The sequence below is a fragment of the Microcebus murinus genome, chromosome 5, assembly GCF_040939455.1.
Source record: "Microcebus murinus isolate Inina chromosome 5, M.murinus_Inina_mat1.0, whole genome shotgun sequence".
In the NCBI taxonomy this organism is placed as follows: Eukaryota; Metazoa; Chordata; class Mammalia; order Primates; family Cheirogaleidae; genus Microcebus; species Microcebus murinus.
Window position 1 is genome coordinate 71802661 of NC_134108.1, and position 26577 is coordinate 71829237.

At 31.8% G+C, this 26577-nt stretch overlaps 1 protein-coding gene across 6 annotated transcripts in view; it reads left to right on the forward strand.

Annotated features, from left to right (window-relative positions):
* Positions 1-22201, forward strand: part of IBTK (inhibitor of Bruton tyrosine kinase) — a 71921-nt gene extending 49720 nt beyond the window's left edge. For 5 of the 6 annotated variants that reach the window (XM_012769136.2, XM_020287092.2, XM_012769137.2 and 2 more), the window contains exons 23-29: positions 284-447; positions 2366-2458; positions 3028-3168; positions 9460-9609; positions 18978-19049; positions 19741-19873; positions 20651-22201. In XM_012769136.2, the coding sequence (XP_012624590.2) occupies positions 284-447; positions 2366-2458; positions 3028-3168; positions 9460-9609; positions 18978-19049; positions 19741-19873; positions 20651-20782 (885 nt within the window). In that variant the 3' untranslated portion in view covers positions 20783-22201. The remainder of the gene's footprint in view (positions 1-283; positions 448-2365; positions 2459-3027; positions 3169-9459; positions 9610-18977; positions 19050-19740; positions 19874-20650) is intronic. The other variant, XM_012769139.2, reaches the window with a different exon arrangement.
* The last annotated feature ends 4376 nt before the right edge of the window (positions 22202-26577 follow it).

The window sequence follows — 26577 nt, forward strand, 5'->3', positions numbered from 1 at the left end:
AATATTTTTGTTTACTATTTGTATAAATAGCAATTTAGTATGCAAACTTGTTTCCCTAAAACTTATTTTCACATGATTGGATTGTAGTCAGTGATGTGGTCTGAGAATTGGTTAAAGCAGAAAAATGTAGCAGAACATGAATTGAAAATGCAAGATAATTAATTGTCATAAGATTTTACTCTTCAGTATAATGTAACTAATACTTATTAAGTACTATGTTTTAGTTGCTATACTAGGTGCCTGCTATTGTCAACATTTTTTAATGTTTTGTTCCTTTCCCCAGGGTAAAGTTAAACCATATGTTAATGGTATACCTCCTACATATTCTAAGGAAGATATAAAACCCTGGGAAAAGTCACCAATACTTAAAATATCTGCTCCACAGCCCATTCCCAGTAACAAAATTGATGCTACCAACTCTTCCAGTTGGGTTGCTGGCTCTTTCAGGTATCATTTTCATTTTGTTCTATACCTGTTTTTCTCAGAGATATCAGTAATTTTTAGTCAAATTTACAATGAAGCACATTAAAAAAATATTAATATAAATTTCTGGTCCATAAAAAAGTACCTAACTGCATGTGTAATTGCTAACCAGCTATAATAAATAGACCTTACCCCCAAGCAAAATTTAGTTGCCTTTGTATTATCAGTGAGGAGTAGCAAGTACTGTAATATACATATATATAGACTTAATATCAGCAATTTTTTTCTTTGATAATATATATTGGTTAAAATCCTACTCAGGAAGACCATTTTGTCATTCACAGATTTGCATTATCTTGGTAGCACATTAAGGGGTATTTAAAAATCTCACAAAATGTATTGTTATTTACAGTGAATTTTCAGAGGCTATTCGTTTAATGTTGTTATGATGTCCTTTTAATTTGCCTATATTTTATACATTATTTAGAAAAGTCAAATGAAGAAGTAGATATAATTAGAATGCAATATTCTTTCAAAGTGCATATTGCACTTGTGCTTCATCTGTATATGCCTACTGTGGTTGCTAACAGGCTAAAATTGTTAATTGACTTATTGAATATATAATCAACTGGACCATTTGTGTAATTCTTTTGAAATACACTGTAGTTTGCACAGTTACAACAAAGATTGTGATGTTCTAGTTTACATTGCTTCATGGCCTAAAAGTAGTGGCTCATGCCTGTAATCTTAGCTCTCTGGGAGGCCAAGGCAGGAGTTTGCTTGAGGTCAGGTGTTGGAGACCAGCCTGAGCAACAAGACCCTATCTCTACAAAAAAAAAAATAGAAAAATTAGCCAGGTGTAGTGGTGTTTGCCTGTAGTCCCAATAACTCGAGAGGCTGAGGCAGGAGAATCGCTTGAGCCCCAGAGTTTGAAGTTGCAGTGAGCTATGATGATGTAGCCCAGGAAACAGAGCTAGACTCTGTCTCGATAAAATAAAATAAAAGTAGTTCAGAAATTAGTTTCAATATTTTTTATTTATTTTTTTATTTTTTTGCCTTTCTAAGTAAATTGGAGTGTACTTAATTTGTGGGAACATCAAGAAGTTTTTTATTGCCAATGTTAAAATATTTTGTTAAACATATTTTAAGAATAGCTTGGTATAAAGTCAACAATATAGGTTGTCTATTTCAGTGCCATGCCATTGACAAAGTGGGCAGCAATATGAAATAAACATTCTCAATATTAACATATAGGCAACTGTTTCCACATTCATTCTGATGTATTGCCTAGTGGGAATAAGAAGTAGAATTACTTTTTAGCAAAAGAAAATAAAGGAAATGGTTACCCCTTTAATATGTAATGATATAACTTATTTTTAGCTATGTGATAGATTTCATTTAGATCAGAAATCATCTATTTCTAAAGGTTTTAGAATTTTTTTCTCATTATGTACAACTCCCTTTGGTGGCTCTGCAATATTGTTGAGCATCCCCAAGTTTTTCTATTAAATGTCTGTTTTTGTTAATATTAGATAGTAGTGAGGATTTTGTTTGTTAAAAATAGAAAGAAAAGAATATAATTTCCAAGCTTCATCCTAAAGGATAAGAATTTAATTAGAACTTTGGTGAGTTTTCCCTGATTTAGATAACTTAAGAATCTTTCTGTTGTTTTGACTTGTTTTTTCTTCTTTTATATAAGAATTTCAGTTTTATCACTTAACCTTATGACTTTGAGTGCGTTTTAGTTGTTATTTATGTATGTATGTGTAAAAATAACTTTTTTTCAAAGTATCCTTTATAAGGTTGGCCATAACTGACAAACTAACCTAAATTATACTCTTAATTATCAATCTTACATATAATTTGCAGTTTCAGTGAGGTTTGGAGGTTGGGCTTTATGGGTAGATGAATGCTTTGTAAAGTAACTTTTTATGTCTTTTAGTCCTGTCAGTCCTCCTGTTGTGGATCTCAGAACCATCATGGAAATAGAAGAAAGTAGACAAAAATGTGGAGCTACACCAAAGTCAAATTTAGGGTTGGTTAAAACAATCATAAAAAATAAAAATCATTTTGTGTTGTATTTCTGTCCTAAGAATTAGAAAGACCTATTGGGTCTTTGCTATTATTTTTCTCCATTTGATGTTTATAGTTAATTATAAGTTCTTTTCTAGTTAATTTAGCCTCCATAATATTATTTCTTAAGTATGTGCTAAAGATAGTGTGTTGAGTTGATAGACCAGTTCTTGTGGAATACAGTATGACAGCCAAAAAACTGCCTCTAAAATGATCCTTGTGGACTATTTCTAAAGAAAAATCAAAGATTTAAAACTTATAATACAAGTTTGCCTTGAAAAATATGATATATTGGATGGTTCATATAGTTATTAATCATTGTTAGTATAAACTGATATTATCACTGTTGAAACTTATGAGAATTTTGATCCAGTAGTAGTAAAATTACATCAAATAAATAGTAAACCTTATTATCTGTAACCTTTATTAAACAATGCTTAATTGGTTTAATTTAATTTCTAACAAAATGATTTCTCATGGAATTAAACTTTCTCAGAAGAAACCAGGGAAACTAATTGGTTTGATTTCTAGCAAAATGATTTCCCATGGAGTTAAACTTTCACAGAAGCAACGAAAAATGATTGCATTGACTACCAAAGAAAATTCAGGAATGAATAGCATGGAAACAATTTTAACCACTCCTTCAAAAGCCCCCAAACCGATGAATGCATGGTATGCTCCTTTTTGTTATTAAAATTAGTATAAATATGTGCATTAGCTTTTAATGTAGTTCTTGGCTTTTGAGTCCCACCCCCATGTGTTTCTAAAGTTTTTTCAAATATTTCATCCCTTACCCCCTTGCTTTTAATTTAAATTAGAACTTGGGAAACAAAAGAATATTTTTTTGCTTGTTTTATTTTAATATGGGATGTTTTGACATATATACATCATGGTTTTCAAATATGGAAATATTTTTCATATGTGGATATAATTTCTTCTTGGTATTCTAATTAGCTTCTCTTGCTAAAGTGATTTAAAGGAATTTTAAAATTTTTCTTATGAGAAATAAAATATATCATAGATAAATTTGATAAAAGAAAACCAATTTCTTTGTTACCCTCATTTCTTGGTCCTTCTGCAAGTATCATAAATATCTTTACATGATTTTAATCATAGCTTGTAATTGTTACTTGTTTAAACAGTGCTATTTATTTAACATTGTGTCATATAAGTTTTCTCTATTAGAATTTACCCATTGTGGCAGCATTAATAGGAATAATGTCCAAAGAGGTCAGATAACAATTTTGAGATGTGTAAAATAGGTTGTACTTCCTGCTTCCCTTTCATCCTTCCTTTTTCTTTGTAATAACTTGTATGATAATATTTGGAAACTAATTTTAGAGAAGTATGGGGATGCTGTGAAGTACAAGGAAGTGATCAGTAGAATCTTCTTTTTTCACAATTATTTGGGAGGATCTTGGCATGTACCCTTGGTTTGGGGGAATCCCTTCAATGTTTCTAATGCCACATTGTTCTCTTTGTAAGAGGAAATATTTTTCTCAATTAAAATGTGAATTATTTTGAAGAAAGTGGTTAACTAATTTTGTTCTGAGTACTACTATTGGAACTAATCAGTGTCTGTCAGGGCCACTACATCCAAAGCATAGTTACTGAAAAGAAAGAAAAACAAGATGTGAGAAAACCCAAGTCAAAGTAAAAAGAGGGTAAAACTTGAGAGAATGGGCTCAGCAGAATTTTAAATTTATCACTATTTGTTAACTACCTTCTTTATGTAAAGTACTGTGCTAGGTTCTGTTGATAAGGCAATAAACAAAACAGATTGGGCCATTGCCCTTGTAGGGTTTATGGTATAAGTGTTGCAACACTGAGTTGTGCTGTCCCTAAACAAAAGTATGGAAAGACCAAGAGGGAGAAAGAGTTCTTGGAATAGCTGTAAAAATACTAAATATATTGCAGTTTGGGAGAATTTACTAATAAGCATGTGAAGAAACTTTGGGTTTAGTAATATAGTTTTAACCATGCTGTCAATCAGTTTCCATATTTAAAAGCAAAAAGTAAATGAAGAAAAGAAGTTTCACTTGTTTTCTTGGAAGCGTCTTCATTAGTGCCATGTTACTCTGTGGTCTGAACTGGGTCCTTTCCAGACCTACTGAATATCTGTCATCTTGGTACTTTCCTTGTCGTCTTGAAAATTTTATTCTCTTCCCTCCATTGTTTAATCCCCAGTTTCCTAGATTCTGTGGTTTTTTATTTCTTGGTTTACTCCTTGTTTTGAGGTAGCACAACTTCAGTAGTTTTCTGATTAAAGGTACATAGGACATATATTTTGGAGTTCTTATATCCATGAAATTCTCTCCTTGACTGATAGATTGGAACAGGATTCTAAATTGGAAATCATTTGGAGAATTTATTTCCCCTCCCCTCTTTTTTCTTCTTGCATTTGGGAAATTGAATACTATTTAATTCCTGATTCTTTTTAAGTTACCTCCTGTTTCTTTCCCTCACCTTTCCCCTCCCTCCCTCCAGAAGCTTATAGGGTCTTTTCTTTTTATCCCTGGTGTTCTGAAATTTCACAGTAATGTATCATGAAGTAAGTCTTTTTTGATACATTGTGCTGGGTACTTGGGCTCTTTTAATTGGGAACAGAAGAATGTCTTTAACTTCTAGTAAAATATTATATACTATCACTTTGATATTTTTTTTCTCTTCACTGTTTTCTCTACAGTTCACATTACTCAGATATTGGTCCTCCTGGACTTCTCTAATTTTCTTACTTTTTGTCTTGTATTGTCCACATATATGTCTTCCTATTCTACTTTGTAGAACATTTTCCCAGCTTTTTTAAACTATTAAAATCTTTAATTGACAAGAGCTGTTTCTTATTTATTGATGGTATCTTTTTAAATATTCTGTTTAACATTTTTATGTTTGAAGATCTCTGTACTCTAAACATTTTCACTCTTTAGTATATACCCAACAGAAATATATGCACATGTATCCCAGGCAACATGTATAAGAATATTCATATCATCATTATTTGTAATCTCCAATACAAGAAACAACCTAAGTATCAGCAGTAAATGGATAAATTACAGTTTATTTTTAATGTAAAATACTACACAGTGATTAAAAAAGAATAAATGTTAACTAAATACCACAATGTGGATAAATCTCACCAATATAATATTGAACAAACGGAGCCAATCAGAAAAAAAAATCATACTTATAGAAAGTTAAAAATAGCTATTGACTTACATTCCTGTTTTATTCATTCTTCTCTATATATGTTTTATTTTTTCATGTTTTAGTTTATTTATTGATGGATTTTTTTGTTTTTAAGTTCTAATTGGAAGTTCTATGTGCTTGTGTGAAACAGATCTACTGATAGGTATGACTGTGGAATGACCTAGCTGTATCTTTTGGAGACCCTCACTCCCTATATCTGTTATCTCTGTATCTGTGCTAGTTGGTCTCCTTAGTCTTGTCAGTTTCTCTAAAGAGCAGCCTTTTAATTTTTTGCTGGTGAGGTATATATTTATGTGTGTATATATATATTGCAAGAATTACCAAAATGTGACAAAGAGACATGACATGAGCACATGCTGTTGGAAAATGGTGCTAATAGATTTGCTTGATGCAGGATTACCACAAACTTTCAATTTGTGAAAACATAGTGTTTGTGAAGCACATTGAAAGGATGCATGACTATATTTTTGTTATCTTAAGGATCATTTCATTTCTGTGAACTTCTTTTGCATATGTGTACTGCTTTTATTTGTACTCATTAAACAGCTTTGTAAAATATATATGTCCATATGAATATACATCTTTATTTAAAATGAATATATATGTAAAAAAAATATATATGTATAATTTGTTAGGTCATAGGAATTTTATTCTAAGTTAATGGCATGGATCAGAGACATTTGTAGAATTTAAAGAATATATTTACATAAAGTAGTTAATGTTCAGTATTTAGGAACTTTGATACATGTTTAGTGTAAATAACCTTGTTGAATAATTTTCTTTCTTAAATTCTTACAAGGCTACAAGGTATTTATAATTGAGCTCTAGATATAATATTAATTATTGAGTGAATACAATGTGTTATGTTACTTTGTATAATTTTAAAATTATGAGGTAACCACCTTATTCAACATATCACTTGATTTTTAATCAGATACACATTAGGATATAAATACGTATAATATGTGCTTGAAGTAAAAATGGAATTGATTATTTTCCTGAGAATATCCCTTATACATATTGGTTTAAAAAAATTGGAATAATTTAAACTTTGTTCTGCCTTGAAAAAGTAAATTAATCTGAAATTAACATTTTAATCAGATTTACAGATTGTATTTACAGAATGTATTCATGACTGGTGATTTCTCTATAAATTTTTTAATACTTAGAGATACATCTGAAGAATCATCCAATGAAATTTTATTTCTTAAGCAGATTTTTTCACTATGTTTATGACAATATTGTGGTTAATGTGCAATTCATTAGCAAGTCACAAATTAGCTCTCCAAATCTGCTTGTGTTTGTGGTAGGATTTTCACTAGTCTATTCACAAAATGACTCACCTGGTCTATATAGCTCCCAGTATATAGTTGTACTCCTGCCTGCAGATGGGTGTGGCAATGGAAAGTATTAAAGATAACTGGTTTTTCCATTAAAATAAAGTTCTAACCAGTTAAATTTTAAACTTAATGTGAAAACAGAAAGTATATATGGGATTTGGCCACTTTTCAATATCAGATGTTTTAGTTGGAGAAATAATAGAACGTTTCTTACCAGTCATCTTGAGTGGAAGAATGCACAGTCTTTGTGGCCTGGCTTGATGTTTGAATGTAAGTTCTTCCAAATTCCATTTAAAGCTAACTGATATAAAATAATTTTCGTTATTTAACTTTTTAGAGCTAGAGATATTATTTTTTAAAGCAAAATTTTAGGGCTGCTTTAGCTGAGGAACAAAATCCTGGTTAATTTTTGTCTAGATACAAATGTCTACAAATGCTTCTCCATAAAGTTTCTATGGCTGTTAAAATGGAAAATAGCTAAAGCTCATGAGTTAGGAAAATAAAATTGTGGGAAATAAAACACTGTTTCAAATTATGGCATAGTCAGTGGAAAGAACAATAGAACTTATTTAAAGAAATCTCTTTGTCAGTCCTTATGCCGGGATCACACTGTCTTAGTTCGTTTTGTGTGGCTATAGCGGAATACCTTAGACTGGGTAATTTATAATGGACAGAAATTTATTGGCTCAGTTCTGGAGGTTGGGTTGTTCAGTATCACAGTGGCATCTGACAAGGGCCTTCTCACTGCATTATAACATGGTAGAAGGTCTCATGTGGCAGAAGGGCAAGAGAGACCAAGAGGGGGCAACCCCACTTCCACTGATAATGGCATTAGTCTGTTCATGAAGAGTCCTCAGAACCTAAACACCTTTCAAAGGTCCCACCTCCCAATACCATAACATCACAATTAAATTTCAGCATGAGTTTTGGAGGGAACAAACATTCAAACCATGGCACACTGTCTTGATTACTGTGTTTTGTTTTGTCATCTTCCAACTTTGTGGGGGTTTTATTTTTTTTTTTTTAAAGAATGCTTTGGCTAATCTCTGGGTTCTTTGTATTTTTGTATAAAATTTGTCTTTTTTTTTTTAAATTGGAAATCCCCTTATCTTCTATGTTGATTTTTATAATTCAGAAAAACTGGTGAGATTAATTCAATTTTTAAAAATAGGCATAGGTATATATAGATTTTCTGTTATCTTTGATAATTTTTTTTTTAGGTATTTGTCCATTTCATGTAAATTGTCAAATTATTTGTATAAAGTTGTTTATATTTCCTTATTAGCCTTTTAATTCATCTAGATCTTGTATTATCTATTGCTTCAAACAAATTATCCCTAAACAGCAGCTTGAAATAATCAGCATTTTTTATTTCATAATTTCTTTGGGTCAGGAATCATAGCTGGGTACCTGTGGCTCAAGATTTTCCACAATGCTACAATCAAGGTTTAGCCAGGGCTGTAGGTATTTCAGGGCTTGACTTGGAGAGGATCCTTTTCCATGCTCTCTCACATGGATACAGAATTCTAGATTGATATTTATTTTCCCCTTTCGTCACATTAAAAATGTCTTTCTACTGTCTCTTGGCCTTCCTTGTTTCTAGTAACAAGCTAGTTGTTTTTATATTGTGTTGTATTTCTGTGGGTGCTTTCAGGATTTTCAAGATCTTTGGTTTTTAGCTGTTTGTTTATGATATGCCTAAATATGGTTTTCTTTGCATTTATCTTCTTTGGGGTTTGTCGGAATTCTTGAATCTTTAACTTGATGTCTTCCACCACATGGGAATTTTTGGCCATTGTTTCTTTAAATATTTTTGTTTCCCATATCTCTCTCTGCTTCTGGGATGACAGTTATACATATGATAGACCTTTTGATATTATCATAAGTCACCCATGGCTAACTTATTTGTTTTCAATCAATCATTTCTTCTCCCCGGTTCTTCATATTCAAAAAATGTGCTGACTCTTCAGTTCATTCAATGAATTTTATTTTTTAAATATTGTGATAAAAATTCTTGATTTCCATTTTATTCCTTTTTATAGTTTCTTTTCCTTTGCTGAGCTTACCTATTCTTTAATTCATTCTGAACATTTCTTTTATTAATGTTATCTGAGGCATAGTTTGAATAGCTATTTTAATATCATTGATAATTTCTACATCAAGGTTATCTCAAGTTGGTTTCCATTGGTCTCTTTTTCTTATGGCATAGTTTTGATTATTTCACAACTGACAGCAAGAATCTGACATCACAGTGGAAACTGTAATTATATAATATCATTATAAAATTTTTGTTATACATTCTGAATATACATTGTTAATATATAACAATAATGTTACTGTTGTTCCTTTATAACTTCTAGGAATGTCCTTTTAAAAAATAAATGTATTAACATGCTCTGCTGTCTTTCTGTTGCAGGGCATCTTCTCTACATTCAGTATCATCCAAGTCATTCCGTGATTTTTTAGTAGAAGAAAAAAAGTCTGTGACTGGTCATAGTTCAGGAGATCATGTCAAAAAAGTTTCTTTTAAAGGAATTGAAAGTTCTCAGACTCCAAGAGTTATAAGGTAATAAACTAAACTTAAAACCAATACATTTTTTACCTTAAAGTAGTGAATGGTAGTTTTATGTCTGAAATAATCTTTAAAAATTTGAGTCAGATTTTTATACATTCTTTTATATTCACAATTAAAATTAACATGTCTGTTCCCTTCCTCTCTTTTTTATTGAAGTAGTTATTGAGGTATAATTGGTTTAAAAGAAACTTCATATATTTGAAGTATGCATTCTGAAGCTTTGGCATATGTATACACCTGTGAAACCATCACCACATTCAAGATTGTGAATATAATAATCATTCTCAGAAGTTTCCTCAGTGCTTCTTTGTAATCTCTTCCTCCCTTGCCTTTGTATCCACCCTCTTACCCTGAACACCCCCTCCCCTACCCCAGCAAGCAACTACTAATCTGATTCTGTCAGTATAGAGTATATATTTTAGAGTTTTATATCAGTGGAATCATAGTTATGTACCCTTTTTAAAATCATCTTTTACTCAGCAAGATTATTTCGAGATTCATTCATGTTGTGTTGTGTATCAGTTGATTCCATTTTATTGCTAAATGGTATTTCATTATGTGGGTACACCACAATTTGTTTATATCTGTCGACAGACTTTTGGATATTCCAGTTGTTTCTCTATTTTTGAGACTGCGTTTTAAAGTTCAATGTATTTTAAACAGATGTTTCATATTTTGAATGCCTCCATGAAACATGAAATCTATCCATAATTTAAAGCAATATTTAAAAACAAAATAGCTTCTCCAGCATGGTGTGTAAATTGTTCCCTTTTGAACAACAATCAAGATATTCTTGGGGCATTAGAAGGGCCCATGTTGGAAGAAAAAAAATATTTCAAGTTGTTTAACTAAATGGAGGTTTTTTTTCTTATGTCTGCTAATATGACAACTCCCAAAGGTATTTTAGACAAAACAAAAATGTGATTAAAAATACAGTTACGACTGGGCTGATGTTCTGTTTTATGTAATGATAAACCCTTTATTTTACTTACTGTCAACCCTTTTTCTTTTCTCCAAAACCCTTTTTATTAATAAAAATGAAATGTTCTGTCCAATTCCATTGTATCAAACAGATAATATAAACCTCTCTGACTAAAAGAGAGGGGACTGGGAAATATGCTAGTTTAACCTCACCTTATTTGCCTTGTAAGCAACTCTGAGGTACTGTCAGAGTCTTCTGACACTTGTTTGGAAACTACTGGTTAGATGAAATGTTTAGACATATTTTTATTGTTGATACTGTGACTGGCTTCCTTATTACCAACATGTACATTTAAGAGCAAAGTTCTTGAGCCATTTTCGTATAATACAGAAAATCAAAGATTAGAAAGGATCTTAAGAAGTCATCTGGTCCACTTCCCTAACTTTTTAAACACATTTAACAGTGGAATGCTATTTTGAAATAAAAATCTTAAATGGGCCGGGCGCGGTGGCTCACGCCTGTAATCCTAGCACTTTGGGAGGCCGAGGCGGGCGGATTGCTCAAGGTCAGGAGTTCGAAACCAGCCTGAGCGAGACCCCGTCTCTACCAAAAATAGAAAGAAATTAATTGACCAACTAAAAATATATATACAAAAAATTAGCCGGGCATGGTGGCGCATGCCTGTAGTCCCAGCTACTCGGGAGTTTGAGGCAGTAGGATCGCTGAGCCCAGGAGATTGAGGTTGCTGTGAACCAGGCTGACGCCACGGAACTCACTCTAGCCTGGGCAACAAAGTGAGACTCTGTCTCAAAAAAAAAAAAAAAAATCTTAAATGGAACTCTAACATAAGAAACAGATTAAGCCTTTTTACATATTAATTTATACATTACAATTTTAATGTTTATGATAGGCTAATCAATATAAAATTAGATGCAGTGGTCTTAAAATTGGCAAACAAATATTTATTGATTATCTGCTTTACATTGGACATTATGCTAATTAATAGAGTCATAGTGGTGAACAAAATGAACATAATCCTTACCTGTACAGAATTTACAGTCTAAAATAGAAGAAAAACTTTAAATAAGTAATTAAATAAGTAGAAGTATATATAGCATTATGAAGAAAAAGTATATTAGACTAAACAGTTTATTTCTATGTTTTGTGTTAATTATCTAATACCGAGAAATCTTGACTGAAGTAGTTAAAAAAATGATTTTTTTGAATCAAACCTTCTTGGCATTCTCTAGGATCACTCTTCATTTAAATAGAGAAGGTAGAAGAGGCTTTGTTCTTGAATTATTAAAACAAATATACCTGAGAATAGAAGTTAATATGCTGATAATCTTCAATGTATTAAAAGTATTTGAATATATACTTTTTAAATTAGTTTCAAAAGTATATTTTGGGAAAAAAATGAAATACTGACAAATGTTCGTTGAATAACATTTTATGGTAAACTGAAAACTAAAACAATTTAAAACTACCTAGTGTCTTATAAGTTGCTTTCTTTTTTTTTTTTTTAAGACAGAGTCTCACTTTGTTGCCCGGGCTAGAGTGCTGCGTGGCTTCTGCCTCAGCCTCCCGAGTAGCTGGGACTATAGGCATGTGCCACCATGCCCAGCTAATTGTTTGTATATATTTTTAGTTGGCCAATTAATTTCTTTCTATTTTTAGTAGAGACAAGGTCTCGCTCTTGCTCAGGCTGGTTTCAAACTCCTGACCTTGAGCAATCCGCGCGCCTCAGGCTCCCAGAGTGTTAGGATTACAGGTGTGAGCCATCTCGCCTGGCCCAGTTGTTTTCTTAAAAGATGTTGAGGTAAGGGTATTTATTCCATTCCTAAGTGACAGGTAATCTAGGGTTGTTAAATTCTCACAGTAAAAATGATGTTTATGTCCTACTACATCTGAGTGCCATTTTTACACATACAAACATATATTCTTACATAATATGTATATATTTTATACATATATTCCATTAAGACACATAATATGCAGAATTATAATAAAATGTTTTGAAATAGTTACTATGTATACTTCTCATTAGTTTTTTTATTCCATTCAAATTATTTTTTAATTAAATGAAAATCTTTCACATTTTTAAAAATTAAGCAATTTTTTTAAAAAAATTGGGTACTTGTTATCCTCTGTAATGACCCAAGTTTCATTTTTCCACAATAATTATAATATTTGAAAAAACGAAATATAGTCATTTTTATATAAAATATAAGAATATCATTGGTTCTGTTCTATAATAAATGATATCCTATAGATGATGTTTTTAAATAGAATACATTTAACTTCCTTTTCCTACTGTGAGACACACAAATACTCCTCTATTTGTATTCATCTTATCCTTCTTTCTTATTTTGTAATAAAAAAGTTCTCTCTCCTTTCTTAGGTCGATGCTAGTGCTTTTATCTTAACCATTCCCACTTTAGAAGCCTTAAACTATTAATTATTCCTTTTCTTTCTTGTACTTTTTACTTTTAACTAGATTCTTCCCATCTGGTTTTGAATGTGCTCAGGTCTCTCTCATATGGTCTGGGCATACTTTCTTCTAGCAATTGCCCTATCATTACCAACTCTTCATCCCCTTCAGCCAGATTTCTCAAAAGAGCTATTAATTCTCACTCACTTCTTAATACATTCTAGCTTCCACTGCCATTACTAAACTGAAATAGACCTTCATATTGCCAACAACATGGACTTTTTAATGACTTATCACACTTGAAGTTCAGTTACAGGTCATCTTCTCATTTCACTTTATATTCTTTCTACACTTTCCGTTTTATGAGCATATTGTTCAGTTATAAGATGTCTACTAAAGACTCAAAATTTATATCTCCTGCCCACATCTATCATCTAAGCTTTAGACTCAGATATTTAACTGTCTACCTAACCTTTCCATCCTATTTGGATGTTCAGAAACACCTCAAACTTTATGTCCAAAACCAAACTTAATGTTTTCCTCATACCACTCTCATGAAACTAAAATCAAACAAAAATATAAACAAAATATAAAACAGCCCATTCTCAATGAATGTTCTTCTTCAATAAATAGTATGTGCAAGTCTTTAACACTTCCATCTTTCTTACTAATAGACTATCATTAGGGTATTCCAGTTTATCTCTTAAATATTTCTCAAATCCAAACTATCTCCAATGCCTTTTATCTCCAATGCCTTCACCCTCATGCAGAATACTGTGTTCTTTCACTTGAATCCTCCTGAATGATCTCGTCATAGCCTTTCTTTACTCCAATATATATTGAACCAGTGTATCCTTTTTAAGATACAGGGCTTATTGCTTTTACATTAAAAGCTAGAATTTTTGATATGGCCTTCAAGGCATATCTGGTTCTTGCCAGCCTTTTTTAGCTTTATTTGTAACATGATCTCTGTGTTCTAGCCATCTTGGCCTTCTCTTAGTTCTCAAATGTACTTCTTTTGACTTCCTTACTTTGACTCATTGACTCTGACTCTTGTTTCAATTTCTATTCAGTCATATTCTTTAGAGAAGTCTGACTTACCTTACTAGAGCAGTTTCCTGTTATATGTTCTCCTAGGTCTTTTCTTTCATCGTACTTTCCACAATTGTAATTATTATTAGTGTGATTCTTTAATGTTTGTCTGTAAAAGTATTTTCATGTCTATATATTTAACTGTGTTCAATGAGAGCAAGGAAGATATCTCTCTTTGCTCATCATTGTTTCACCAATGTTCAGAATGGTTCCTAGCATATAGTAGATGTTCAGTGAGCTGGTGAATCACTGAATAAATAAATGAAATTAGCTGTTATGAATAAATTAAAACTAGCTGTTTCAAGTAAAATTTGTTGCTAATGTAGTGAGTTATATTGCATACCATACGTATATGAATTTGAAGGTAAGAAAATTAAGATCATTTTTGTAATATTTTTGCATTGTAAATACTAATATCTATTGGAAATATAAATTTTCTTTGAATAAATAACTTACAGAACTCATAAAATATTAAGGAGCTGTAGTTTCATAGTTGATCACTAGAGTGTGCTATAACATCAGGGCTCTTAAATAGCTATGTTTTAAATAGCTGTGGCTATTATGTGTATTCTGAGGAAAAAAACGTAACTTGAGTTTCAGTTTTTATTTAATCATAGAAAATATGTAATCAGAAGTAGGCTTTTTTTAAAAAGGAAATATAAAGTGTTACAGACAAAATAAAACATTAATTCAGCAAATTATGGGACACCTGATACTGGCCTCTGTTGGGTATATATAAAAGAAGAATATACTTTAATGTGTTTGAAATCTAGTTGGTAGCAAATATGCACACATGGAACTTAAATGACAGAACAAGAATGAAATTACAATACAATATAATAATAAAGAGGTCACAAGGCAATATATGATTAAATGCCAAATGACTGTTTCAGAGAAGGAAAAATGACAATGGGCTAGAGTTGTCAGGAAGACCTCATTGAGGAAGAAGGGCTTGAGCTGTTTTAGTTCATAAACACTTTGCGTATTCAGTTCTAAATATTTCATCATCATGTTTATGACCATGTGAATAATATTAGAAAAAATAGGTCACTTAATTATTAATCTCTTTCTTTGTCACAAGCTTTTGAACGTAGGATGGGAGTTTTAAGGAGAAATAAGAGAGGAGAAGGGGCGGTATAAACAGAGGAAGCAGTGGGAGTTAAAACAAGAAGATAGGAGCACTTAATCCTTTGGGGGTTAGTATGGCAGGGATATGGGGGCTCAGCTCAGAAAATTCCACAAATCATACATTGTTGTTTTAATTGTAGAAATTTTTTTTTTAAGGCTAGGGTAAGAATGACAATGTCATTTGAGGGTGTGAAAGCATAAAAGAGGGATTTATGCAATATTTGTTTATTGTTACATATTTTTTTATTTCATGTGTTTTCTTTCATTTTCCTTTCACTTAAATGCTGCCTTATGTAGTTCTGGATGGAAATTGTGAGCTTGTGTTTTTAATTACTAAGAAAAACTACTTATGAGACAAAAATCATTCTGTGATTATATCAATTCTAATCTTATATAAAAATCTTTAATTAAGCAATTACAAGTTTCTTTTTTAAAAAGCCCAACTGTATGAGCACAAAGCAATTTAGTCCTCTTAAAGTCTAAATTTGACAATATTAATATTGTTCAGTTGGAATAAGTCTTTTTTAAAAACAAGTCTTTAAAAGAAGATTTTAGTTAACCTTTTCATGAGGCAAAGTTTTATACAGATTCTCCCAAGATGTTTGTTTCTGTGTTGCTTATATCTAAAGCTTAACGATGCTGTATTTATTATTTGAAAACTTAGCATGTGTTTGATATTTGTTTCATCATAGCTCTATTTTATTTAACAAATTTGCTTCATTTTAAGGTGAAATTTTGACAGACTCTAAAGTTGTTAGCATAAATTTATAATTTAATGAAATTGTCTATTGAAAAATGATTAGTGGAAAGAGTTTTGGAAGTATAGTTTTATAAAACAGATTTGAGTTTCATTCTAATATCACAGCCTTTTCTGAACCTTTCTGTACCTCAGTGTCATTATATGAGAAATGAGAGTAGTAGTATCTATCACACAGGTTTACCTGTAGGCTTATTATCAGATAGTGTATATGAAACTATTAAATAAATTACAAAATACTATATATGTAAGTTGTTAAACTTTGGCTACTTCACTTTGATTTAAGAAGGCCTATCTGTATAAGACACTTTAGTCATAATACTCAGTTTTGTTAAACAGTGACATACCATTTTTGAATACAGGGTATTGCTAGGATTAAATTAGATAGTATGTCTATTAGCAATTAAATAATTGGTTCTACACTATTTTTGCATTTCATTTCTTTGAAAGTGTCAAAACAGTTTAGTTGATTCCAGAATACCAGGATGATTTTGAACACCATTGAAGTCGTTATCTGTATTTGTTCTGTGTTATGTATTAATGCCAAGGCTTCTAATCTCTAGCCTTGGACTGACTTTAAGACCATTTTTAAGGGGACTTAACCAAGGGACTTTATATTTAGTCTCCTAGGTGATTGTTCTATCAGAATATAGTTTTTTTTCCCCCTTTATTTTAAAGTTATTCTGGTATAGATTCTTATTATCTCATAACAGGTTTATCCCAACAGTTTTCTCGTTCATTTCCTTGACTTCATTTCTCTCCTGGCCTGAGGTCATCTTCTACTTCACCCTGGGAATTTCTGTTTATTTTGGGTGTCATAGGTTAGGTAAAGATTCAACAAGTTTCAAGCCATAGAACTTCATTAAAACTTAGAACCCTGTAACTAGACCTATTCTCACTTTATTTTGTATTTTAGTACCTGGATCTGGAAGAATAAATTGTCAGTAATTTAAAGGAATAAAGAACTAAAAAAAAAAAATACCTCAAAGCTTTTCTTTTCTTTATTGCATACTAAAAAAAAAGCCTTTGAATTTCTGTTTCAGTCATTTATTCTGTAATTACTTTTTCATAAACAACTATGTTCCAGGTATTCTGCTGTACATTGAGATAAAAAGATGAATGGAGGACAGTCCTGTACTCTGAGAAACTAGTTTAAAAGTTAACAGTTGTGTAAATAATAATAATGGTGTGATACTTTATAATAATGATTGAAGTTGTGGAGGAGGAGAGAGCAGGTGATATTTGTGATATTTGAGCCAATTCTTAAAGAATGAAAAGACATTTGTAGTAGTACGTGTTCCAGAATGATGGGGAGTAGTAAAAATAAAGGCAGCTATTTGGTAATGGAAAAAACACTGTACTCTGAATCAAAAGACCTGGATGGTGGTTATCTTTCTGTTATCTAATTTTTGAATCAGGTAGCTTACAAAATATTCCTTGAGTTTTTTTCTTAATCTATATAATAGAAATAATATATGCTTTTATTCATAGGGTATTTCAAGGATTAAATGCGATAATATATACGGAGTACTTAGGCCCTCGGTAAATTTGTTTGCCCACATATTAGGTCTAAACATTTTAGCTTTCAGTATGTTTTATAATCTGGCCTGATTGTTTCTTTTTAGCTTTATTTTTATTTTAAATCTATTCCTTACACTGAATCTAGTCATTCTTTTTTTATTGAACAGAACAGTCTGCCTTTACTTAAGTCGCCAATATCTTTGGCAATTCCATATATTTGTGCAACCAAAATTCTATCCCAGTGCCACTCTCCTCAGCTTTAATATCATTTCCTCAGTGAAGCTGTCAGCATATGCTACCCTCCATATTATGTTAATAATGTTATTATGTTAATTTCTTTTATGAATTCATTCTTTTTACATATTAGTATAGATGTCAATTATAGTACTCTCATACATTGTTCTGTTATCACTTTTAAGTATTTTTAAAAATCTCTTGCACCAAAATTTTCTGAGATTGAGTTTTAATCAGGCTGGTTTTTAGCACCTACCATAATTGTGGCACATGCTCTATAAATGTGCGTAAATGAATCAGAAAGTCAGTATTTTAGGCAGTTTGTTTATTCTCTCTGACTTTGTATTGTTAAATCCATCTAGGCCTCAGTTTGCTCATTTCTGAAGGAGGATATTGGGTTAATCTAGATAATCTCTAGAGACCTTTCTACCTCTAAAATTCCACAATTAGGAATATATAGTATATAGTATATAATATATAGTATATAGTACCTTTTAAAATTTTTCCCCTTACTAAAATGCTTCCTACCCATCTCATCATGTACCCCTTTATTGTGTTCTCAAGTGTTTCTCCATGTGGCCCTCTCAAATAATTAAACATTTTGATTTTTATAATCCCTATAGTCACTCACTGTAACTCAATTTGTTATTGTCTTAAATTCTTTTGGATTATTTTATATGTCATTTTATGTTGTTTCCTCATATAGCTTCTGAACTTAGAAGGTAGAGGTCATGTTTTAAGGTAGAGGTCTTAGAAGGTAGAGGTCATATTTTGTCTTTCTGTCCTATTTAAAATCCCTAGCTTATCAAAGTTTATTATTAATAGTTGCTCACAAAATTTGGCTGTTAATTATCTGGTTTCTATATATTTGGTTTGTCTGGTTTACGTATATATTATGTATTATTAGAGAAAACATTTTTTGCAATATCTTCCTCCATGGTATCTTATATATAAGATTTTATAAACATCTATAGATTATTTTGTTTACTTATAATTTTTCTTTTAATTTTTTTTTAATTTCGGCATATTATGGGGGTACAGATTTTAAGGTTTCAATAAATGCCCTTCCCCCCCAAGTCTAAGTTTCCAGCATGACAATCCCCCAGATGGTGCACATCTCACTCATTATGTTTACTTATAATTTTAAAGGTAAGCTTGATTGTGCTCATTTGTCTGTTGAATCAGGAGCTTATAGTTCCTCCTGCATATCTATTAATAAGCAGTTTTTCTAACAGTAATAGCTTTAATCTCCACTTTTGACATTTGTTTTGCAGATGCTCTGCTCGTGGTACCCCAGGACCAGAAGGCAGCCACATTTCAGATTTACCACTTCTAGACAGTCCCAAGTAAGGTTAATTGATTAATTATGGGCCTCCAAAGCTAAGTTGCTGTTAAGCATTACAAGTGGCTTATGCCTATAATCTTAGCACTCTGGGAGGCCAAGGTGGGAGGATCTCTTGAGGTCAGGAAAACTAGCCTGAGCAAGAGTGAGACCCCATCTCTACTAAAAATGGAAAAAATTAGCCGAGTGCGGTGGCTCACATCTGTGGTACCAGCTACTGAGGCAAGAGGATTGCTCGAGCCTAGGAATTTGAGGTTGCTGTGAGCTAGTCTGACGCCATGGCACTATAGCCTGGGCAACAGAGCGAGACTGTATCTCAAAATAGAGAGATAGAGAGAGAGAATGTTAAGAAATCAGGAATTGAGTGGAATGAATTATCTGAATACTCTCTGTTCCATAGTTTGAGTTGAATTACCCTTCTGTTTAGTTATATTGCTTCTGCTCTACCCCCATTTTCTGACATTTTCCAAAATTTTCTTTGTAACTCTGAGCCAAATAAAATATTAGTTCTCCTTTTCTCTATTTCTCACCTCATCATTCTGTAATCTCTGCAAGAGCTTCCAGGTTCTCTTATATTGTAGGTCACTGGAAAAAGGTGGCCTTGTGAAAGAGTGTTATTGCTAAAGAGTATTTCAGAGGAAATTTTGCATGCAAAAATTTAGGTAGATAAGTGAAACTCATTATTATTCTTTCAGTCCCTGGCTATCTTCCTCAATGACTGCTCCTTCTGTGGTAGCCCCGGTTACTTTTGCATCTATTGTAGAAGAAGAACTACAACAAGAAGCAGCTCTTATCAGAAGTCGAGAAAAACCCTTGGCTCTGATTCAGGTAAATAACATTCCTATTAGAGTTTACTTTAGGGAAGAACTCACACTACATTTTATCCTTAGATTTTAAGAAAATTGTGTTTTGTTTGCTTTGGGCAGGTGCCTGTAGCCACCAAATAAAAAAGTACCATGTAAAAATAAACTGAGGCACCTAGCAATTTAAATATTAATTAAAGGTATTCAGGATAATTGATTTATGACTAATAAATCATTATAAAGCTTATATTTTTAGTTTTGGTGATGCTTTGGACTCTTAGATTTTAAAAGTGACTATTAGAAAATTTGGCAATATCTAGCACTACAAAAGAATTCTAAGATTGTAAGGAACACATACCAACTCTGGCTAACTTAAGGAAAAGAGGGCTTTTAAGATTCCACAGATTTAGCTAAAAGACCAGAGAACCAGGTTTGGAAACAGAGAGGACTCACAGTAGCACTAGAGAGCTCAGAAGCAAGACTTAGAGTACTTGTATAATAACAGAAAGTGTTTCACAGAATCAATTTATTGGAATGAATGGATTCTAGCAACGATTTTCAGTTTCTTTTTCTTTCTGCTAAGATTCAATTCAAGAGAGGATGGTTATCTCATTATTCTAGCTCAGACCTCAAGCTTTCTCCTTGCTAAGGAAATAGCAGAATACCTGATTTAATTCCACTGTGTTATATCCATGGAAAGTGGTAGTTCCTCAAAAGGAAATTGGAAAACTAATATATTCCCGCTTAGTTTATAAGTAAAAGAGTAAAGAAGTCTTCTTTTTTCCCCTCTTTTTTTTTTCAGATTGAGGAACATGCAATACAAGATTTATTGGTTTTCTATGAAGCATTAGGCAACCCTGATGAGTTTGTCATTGTTGAAAGGACACCACAGGGACCACTGGCAGTACCTATGTGGAATAAACATGGATGCTAGTTCACTATGGAGTTGAGATGCATTTTTCACAATTATGATTTTTACAGTAGTATAAAGAAAAGCTCTGGAAAAAGTTCTTACAGATTTGGTAACAGATCATTTTAGATAGAATAAGGATCTGATTTCTTGAATGCAGTTTAAACATATAATGCTTATATGATTAAAGAATTCCTCAAAATTGTGATTTTTAGTAACTTTTTGTGTAAAAATGTATGAGAAGAAAAACTACGCTAAGGTTTAATAGGCTTGATTCTTCTGAATAATCTTAGAAAGAAAAATACGAGTGAATTGTAAAATTTAAGTGCAATGTATTAAAAGTAACTTTTAATATGAGAATTTAGAAGATTTTGCCAATATCTGTTGTCACTGTGCTTTTTTAATATGGCATTGATGAGTTTAAAATAGGAGCATCAATCATAACTTTTCATCTATTAATGGCCAGAGTTTTGTATTTGCTGCAATAATTGTATCTCCATTCTTGTTGCTTTTTTCATCAGGCTGTGAATGTGTTCTAGGTCCATTTAAAGCTGGAACTGCTCAAACACCATATTCAATTTGGATGGCACATTCTTCAGTTTGCATTAAGCAATGGAGTACAGTGGAGAGGGAATAAGAACACTAATTATTCTGGACTGTTTAGTCCAAGATAACAGTTTTTTATAAGATTTGGAGTCCTTGTGGATTGGATTTTTGGCGGAGAAGAACCATATGAAAGTCTAATTCTAAGAGAATCAATTTCTCAGTGTTAAAATTTTCTAAAATAAATGCTTAATTATACATACAGGAATTGAATAGTTTGGAAGAGTATTGGATAATTACCTTTACAATGTTGTATAATCAAAAGTTTTGTGAGCCTGTGTTATATATCTAGTGCAAAATTGTTTTCTTTATATAAAGTATGATGTTTGGTTTGTTTTTGAGTGCTTAAATTTTTAAAAAAACAAATGTTATATATGTGCTCCAGTACATAGACAGATTGGGAAGGTTAATGTTCTAGTTTCTGGAAGATAAACCTAGGGGAATGTATAGGCAATTCACGACTGTAATTCAGTTGATGGAATGATGACTAAAACTAACTCAATTATGTCAGGTTTAACTCTACCCAAAAGCAGCAGACATGTAAGCAACTATGTAATAAAAAAATAATCTTGATCGATTTTACTATTACAACTAAATATGTTTGATATCTTGTACTATGTTGATATCTATTATAGGGAGAATTATTAATTATTCCTCCTGATATGCTACACTAATGTGTTTAAGCTGATGCTTTCTTCATCCTAAGACTGCTTACAAAAGAGAAGTTTTCCAAATTTGAACCTGTGAAAAGTTTTATATTATGTGTGTTTGAGTAAATTGAGGAGAAATGAATTTTATAATGTTTTATTGATGTTGCAGTAAAGAGGCCTTCTGAAATAATTGATTTATTTCATTTGAAGCTTTGATTTTTCTGTGCATATTGACATCTATAATATATAAAGATGCTATAAAGTAATAATTTTCTTGCTGTACTTCATGCTGCGTGGGAAGCACCCTAATGGGTATTTGTTGGGTGGGTTGTGGAGGGGAGGGGTAAGGGCTGACTGAGTCTGTGAGTTCAAAAAGGAGCTCTTTTGCTAGTAAAGTGAAAGATAAGCACTACTGTATAGTGTATTTCTTCATAAACTATTCCATTAAAATAGAAACCTGATATATTGCTACCAAAAAGCCCAGGAAGGTTATGGGTTTTTGTTTTTGTTTTCTTAAAAATAACATTCTGCCCACAGTGATTCATTCATCTCTAATCCCATAACTTCAAGAAAGAACCAATAGAATTGAAGAAAAAACAGCCAATTTCAAAGATCAATGGATGGAAAGGTCTTTAAGATTAAAACTTAAGAACTCGTAAGCCTAGAAAGGTGATGATTGGGTAGGGCATTGGGATGAGAGAGCATCAGAGGCAGAATATGCTTAAAATTTGCAAAATCAAGAGAACTAGCAGTGAGGTAAAGTCAAATTTGTCGACAAAATAGTAGGATTCAGCACTCCTCTTCAAATCCTAAAGAGCCTTTTAAAATAAATTTAAGAAACCCCTGCTTTGTACAAGACAGATATTGCTAATTAATATCTATAACTCTTTTGGAGGCTAGATTATGTATATTTGTTCATGATAAGGGGATTGATAGCTGTTTCATAAAATTTTAGATCTGAAGAAGCCTTCTTGATTATATTCTCTTCATTTTATAAATTGAAAAAAGTGAACCTTCAGAAAATGTGACTAATGAAAATGAAGTCATCTGTCTTTTTAGTATGGTTTCCCTATAACTACACTAGATTGCCTATCTGAAATTACTAATTGTCTATAGCACTTTAGCCAAGCCTAAGAAAATATAAAAGACCACTTAGTAAAAATAAATGTAACACCAAAACTTCCAGAATTGGCAGTGTAAGAGCTGATTTCAAGACAAACTACAACAACCTTTGACCAAACAATTGGGGGCAAATGATCTAAGATATTCATGGTAATGCCTATGTATCTTTTTGCTGGAGATGATGCTCTGTTACGTAAGCTACCAAAACCACTTGGTCATTCCTATACACATAACCACAAAACTGTATCTCAGGCTTTATATATTTCATTTATTTAGATGTCTCTACTTGGTTGCCTGACCAGCATTTAATTTGTGTTGAAACTGAATTCTTGCCACCCCCAAACTCATCTTTTTTTATTTACTTATATCTTAATCACTCATTCTCCCAAGTCACCCATACTGAACTTGTGGATTCCTCTTTGCCTTTTCCCCCATGTTTATTGGTTATTCAATTTCTATCAACTATGTCTCTTTCTTACCTTTCATTTAATCTTTTCTATTTCATTCTTATTACCATTACTACTATGTTTTATGTCCTTATTTCTTTCTGGAAATTCTCAAATTTTTGGTCTCGGGACCTCTCTATATGCTTAAAAATTATTGAGTGCTCCAAAGAACTTTCATTTATATGGATTTTATCCATGTGTAATACATTCAAAATTAAAACAAACTTCTAAAATTTAATTCATTTAAAAATAAACCACATGCTGATTTTTTGAGAAAGAACTTTTATAAAAATATTAGAAAAAATTGTTTTACATACAAAAATATATATTTCAGATTTAGTTCTTTGCTGTCTGGATTGACAGAAGACCCCTGAATTCTCATCCTCCTCTACATTCAATCTGTTGCAGTACCACATGTCACATAGCCTCTTGAAACTTGAGATATTGAAATTGAAAAAGACAAATGACATATATATTACTATGAAAACAATTTTGATCTCACCAGCTCCTGAAAGGTTTAAGAAATTGGTTGAGAATCTGTCTTAATCCCTTAACTTTTGTCTCTTCCTGTGTCTCCCTGGTCCAATCCATTATACTCCTCAGTTTCCAAACTAAAACTCCCCAAACATATCTCTACCCTGCTCTGAAAACTTAAGTTACTCTCTTTACACTTAGAGTTAGTTCATATTTTCTCAGATTGGTGTTCAAATGATTTCTTTTTATCTGAACATAATAGTGGTGGAGCCATACTTGACCTGATGTTTCTCCCAAATATGCTTCAAGCTTTGCTTATGCTGATCTCTGCTGAAATTTTTCTTGTTACTTTTGAAATTTGACATATCCATGATTAAGGTAATCCAAATTTATTTCCTTTATAAAGTTTTTCTGGTTCCCCCCACTCCCTACCCTCTCAAAAATAAAACATAAAAACAGCATACGTGGATTGACTATGTTCTCATATCCTTGTAACACTATGCCTTTTAAGGTACTTGCCATATTCTGCCATTGTTTCTCTATTAATCTTGGTCTTTTATTAAATTACTTATACTTTGAGGACATAGACTAGGCATTGTTGTCTTTCTTGTATATGTGTATGTTAAAGCCTTTGAAATTTTGAACCATAACACAAGTAAGTGTACAATTCGAAAATATTCAGTTCAGTGATTTACCGGTAGGTCAAGTGATGGATCATTAATAGCACCTCAGAAAGACTTACTGGATTTGATTTTTGGTTGTTGAGGATTTTTTGCATCTGTATTAGGGATGTTGGTCAGTTATTTCTTTTTCTATTTTTGATAGCTTTTCTGATTTTGGTATCAGTGTAATACTGTTCTTACAGAATAACTTGAGTAATATTCACTACTTCTCTGTGTTTATAATGATTGATATTGTTTCTTATTTAAATATTTGGTAGAGTTAACCAGTAAAGTCATCTGGATATGGTCTTTCTTTGTGGAAAGATTTTTAGTTCATTTTTTTTTTATATTTATGTGTGTTACAGGTCAGTTGAAGTTTTCTGTATCTTCTTTAATCAGTTTTAATAATTTGTGTCTTTCTAAGAATTTTTCCAGTTCATCTAAGTTGTCTGATTTGTTGGCATAAAGTTGTTCTTATTATTCCATTATAATTCTTTTAATTTCTGTAAGGTTGGTGGTGATGTCCCTCCCACTTTCATTCTTGATTTTGGTAATCTGTATTTTCTTTTTCTTTTTTTTTTTCCTTGATCATATCAATGTTGATCTATTCGAAGAGCCAATTTTAAGGTTCATTGATTTTTCTCTAATTTCTTTTTCATCCATTCTGTTCTGATCTTTATTATTTCCTTTTTTTTGCTTGGTTTAGTTTTAATTTGCCATTCTTTTTCTAGATATTAAAGCTTAGATCATTGATTTGAGATCTCTCTTTTCAAATATAGGCAGTTTAGAGCTATAAATTTCCTGCTAAGCACAACTTTAGCTGGATCCCATAATTTTTATATGCCTGTGTTTTTATTTTCATTTAGTCCAAAATGTTTTCTAATTTTCTTTTGATTTTTTTGAACTTTTTTTGATCACTTAAAAGTATATTGTTTAATTCCAAATATTTGGAAATTTCCCCTAAATATCCCTTTGTCAATTTTTAATTTTGTTAAATTTGGAGAATGTATTTTGTATTGTTTCAATCCTTTTAAATATATTGAGTTGTGTTTTATAGTCTAACATACAGTTTGTCCTAGAGAATGTTACATGTATACAGGAGAAGCATATGACTGAATTGATACTAATCTCTTATGTTCTTGCGTGGAGAACGCACATTTGTCACCTATATAAAGGGCAAGAATAGACGCTAAGGAACAAAAAAGGTAACTAAGTTGGATATCTCCAATTTGCCTTTCAGATCCTTTCTCCATTCTTCCCCACACTACTCTGTCTTATGAGGTCGAACTCTAGGATTTTTTCAATCAGCTCATTTTCCCTCTGGTGTCTGGTTGTTTAAGCCATTTTGGAGGACTAGAAGAACATGGCATATTATCAGGAGAGAGAATGAAGATTGTTTTTTTATTTTTATCTCCCACATCCATGGTGTTACTATAAGCCATACTCATGGAAAGGTCACAGTTCCCATCATGTGGTTCTTTCCACACAGCACTCTCTCCAGCTGCTGATGATGTTGTTTCCCCTCACCCATTCAGGCCTAAGAATGGCAAAGAATCTCCCATATTGTTCCCAGCTTACTGTAGTATCCATTGTGGTTTCCCTACATCCTGCCCATGGTTTTATAAAGAATTCGTTAATAATTTACCCAAGTTGAGAGTGCCATCTGTTTCCTGCTAGAACTTTATTTGATTCAAAGATGATCTGAGTAATGGAGATAAGTAAGAGAATGTAGAGATTTTGGTTCAAGGATATTTTATCTAGAAATTTGGCAGTGAACAAATGCGTGAGAGACATAAGATGGTAGCTAAAAGGTGCACTTATTGTACTTTTTTTTTTAATAGAAGGTCTATGCATATGGAAAA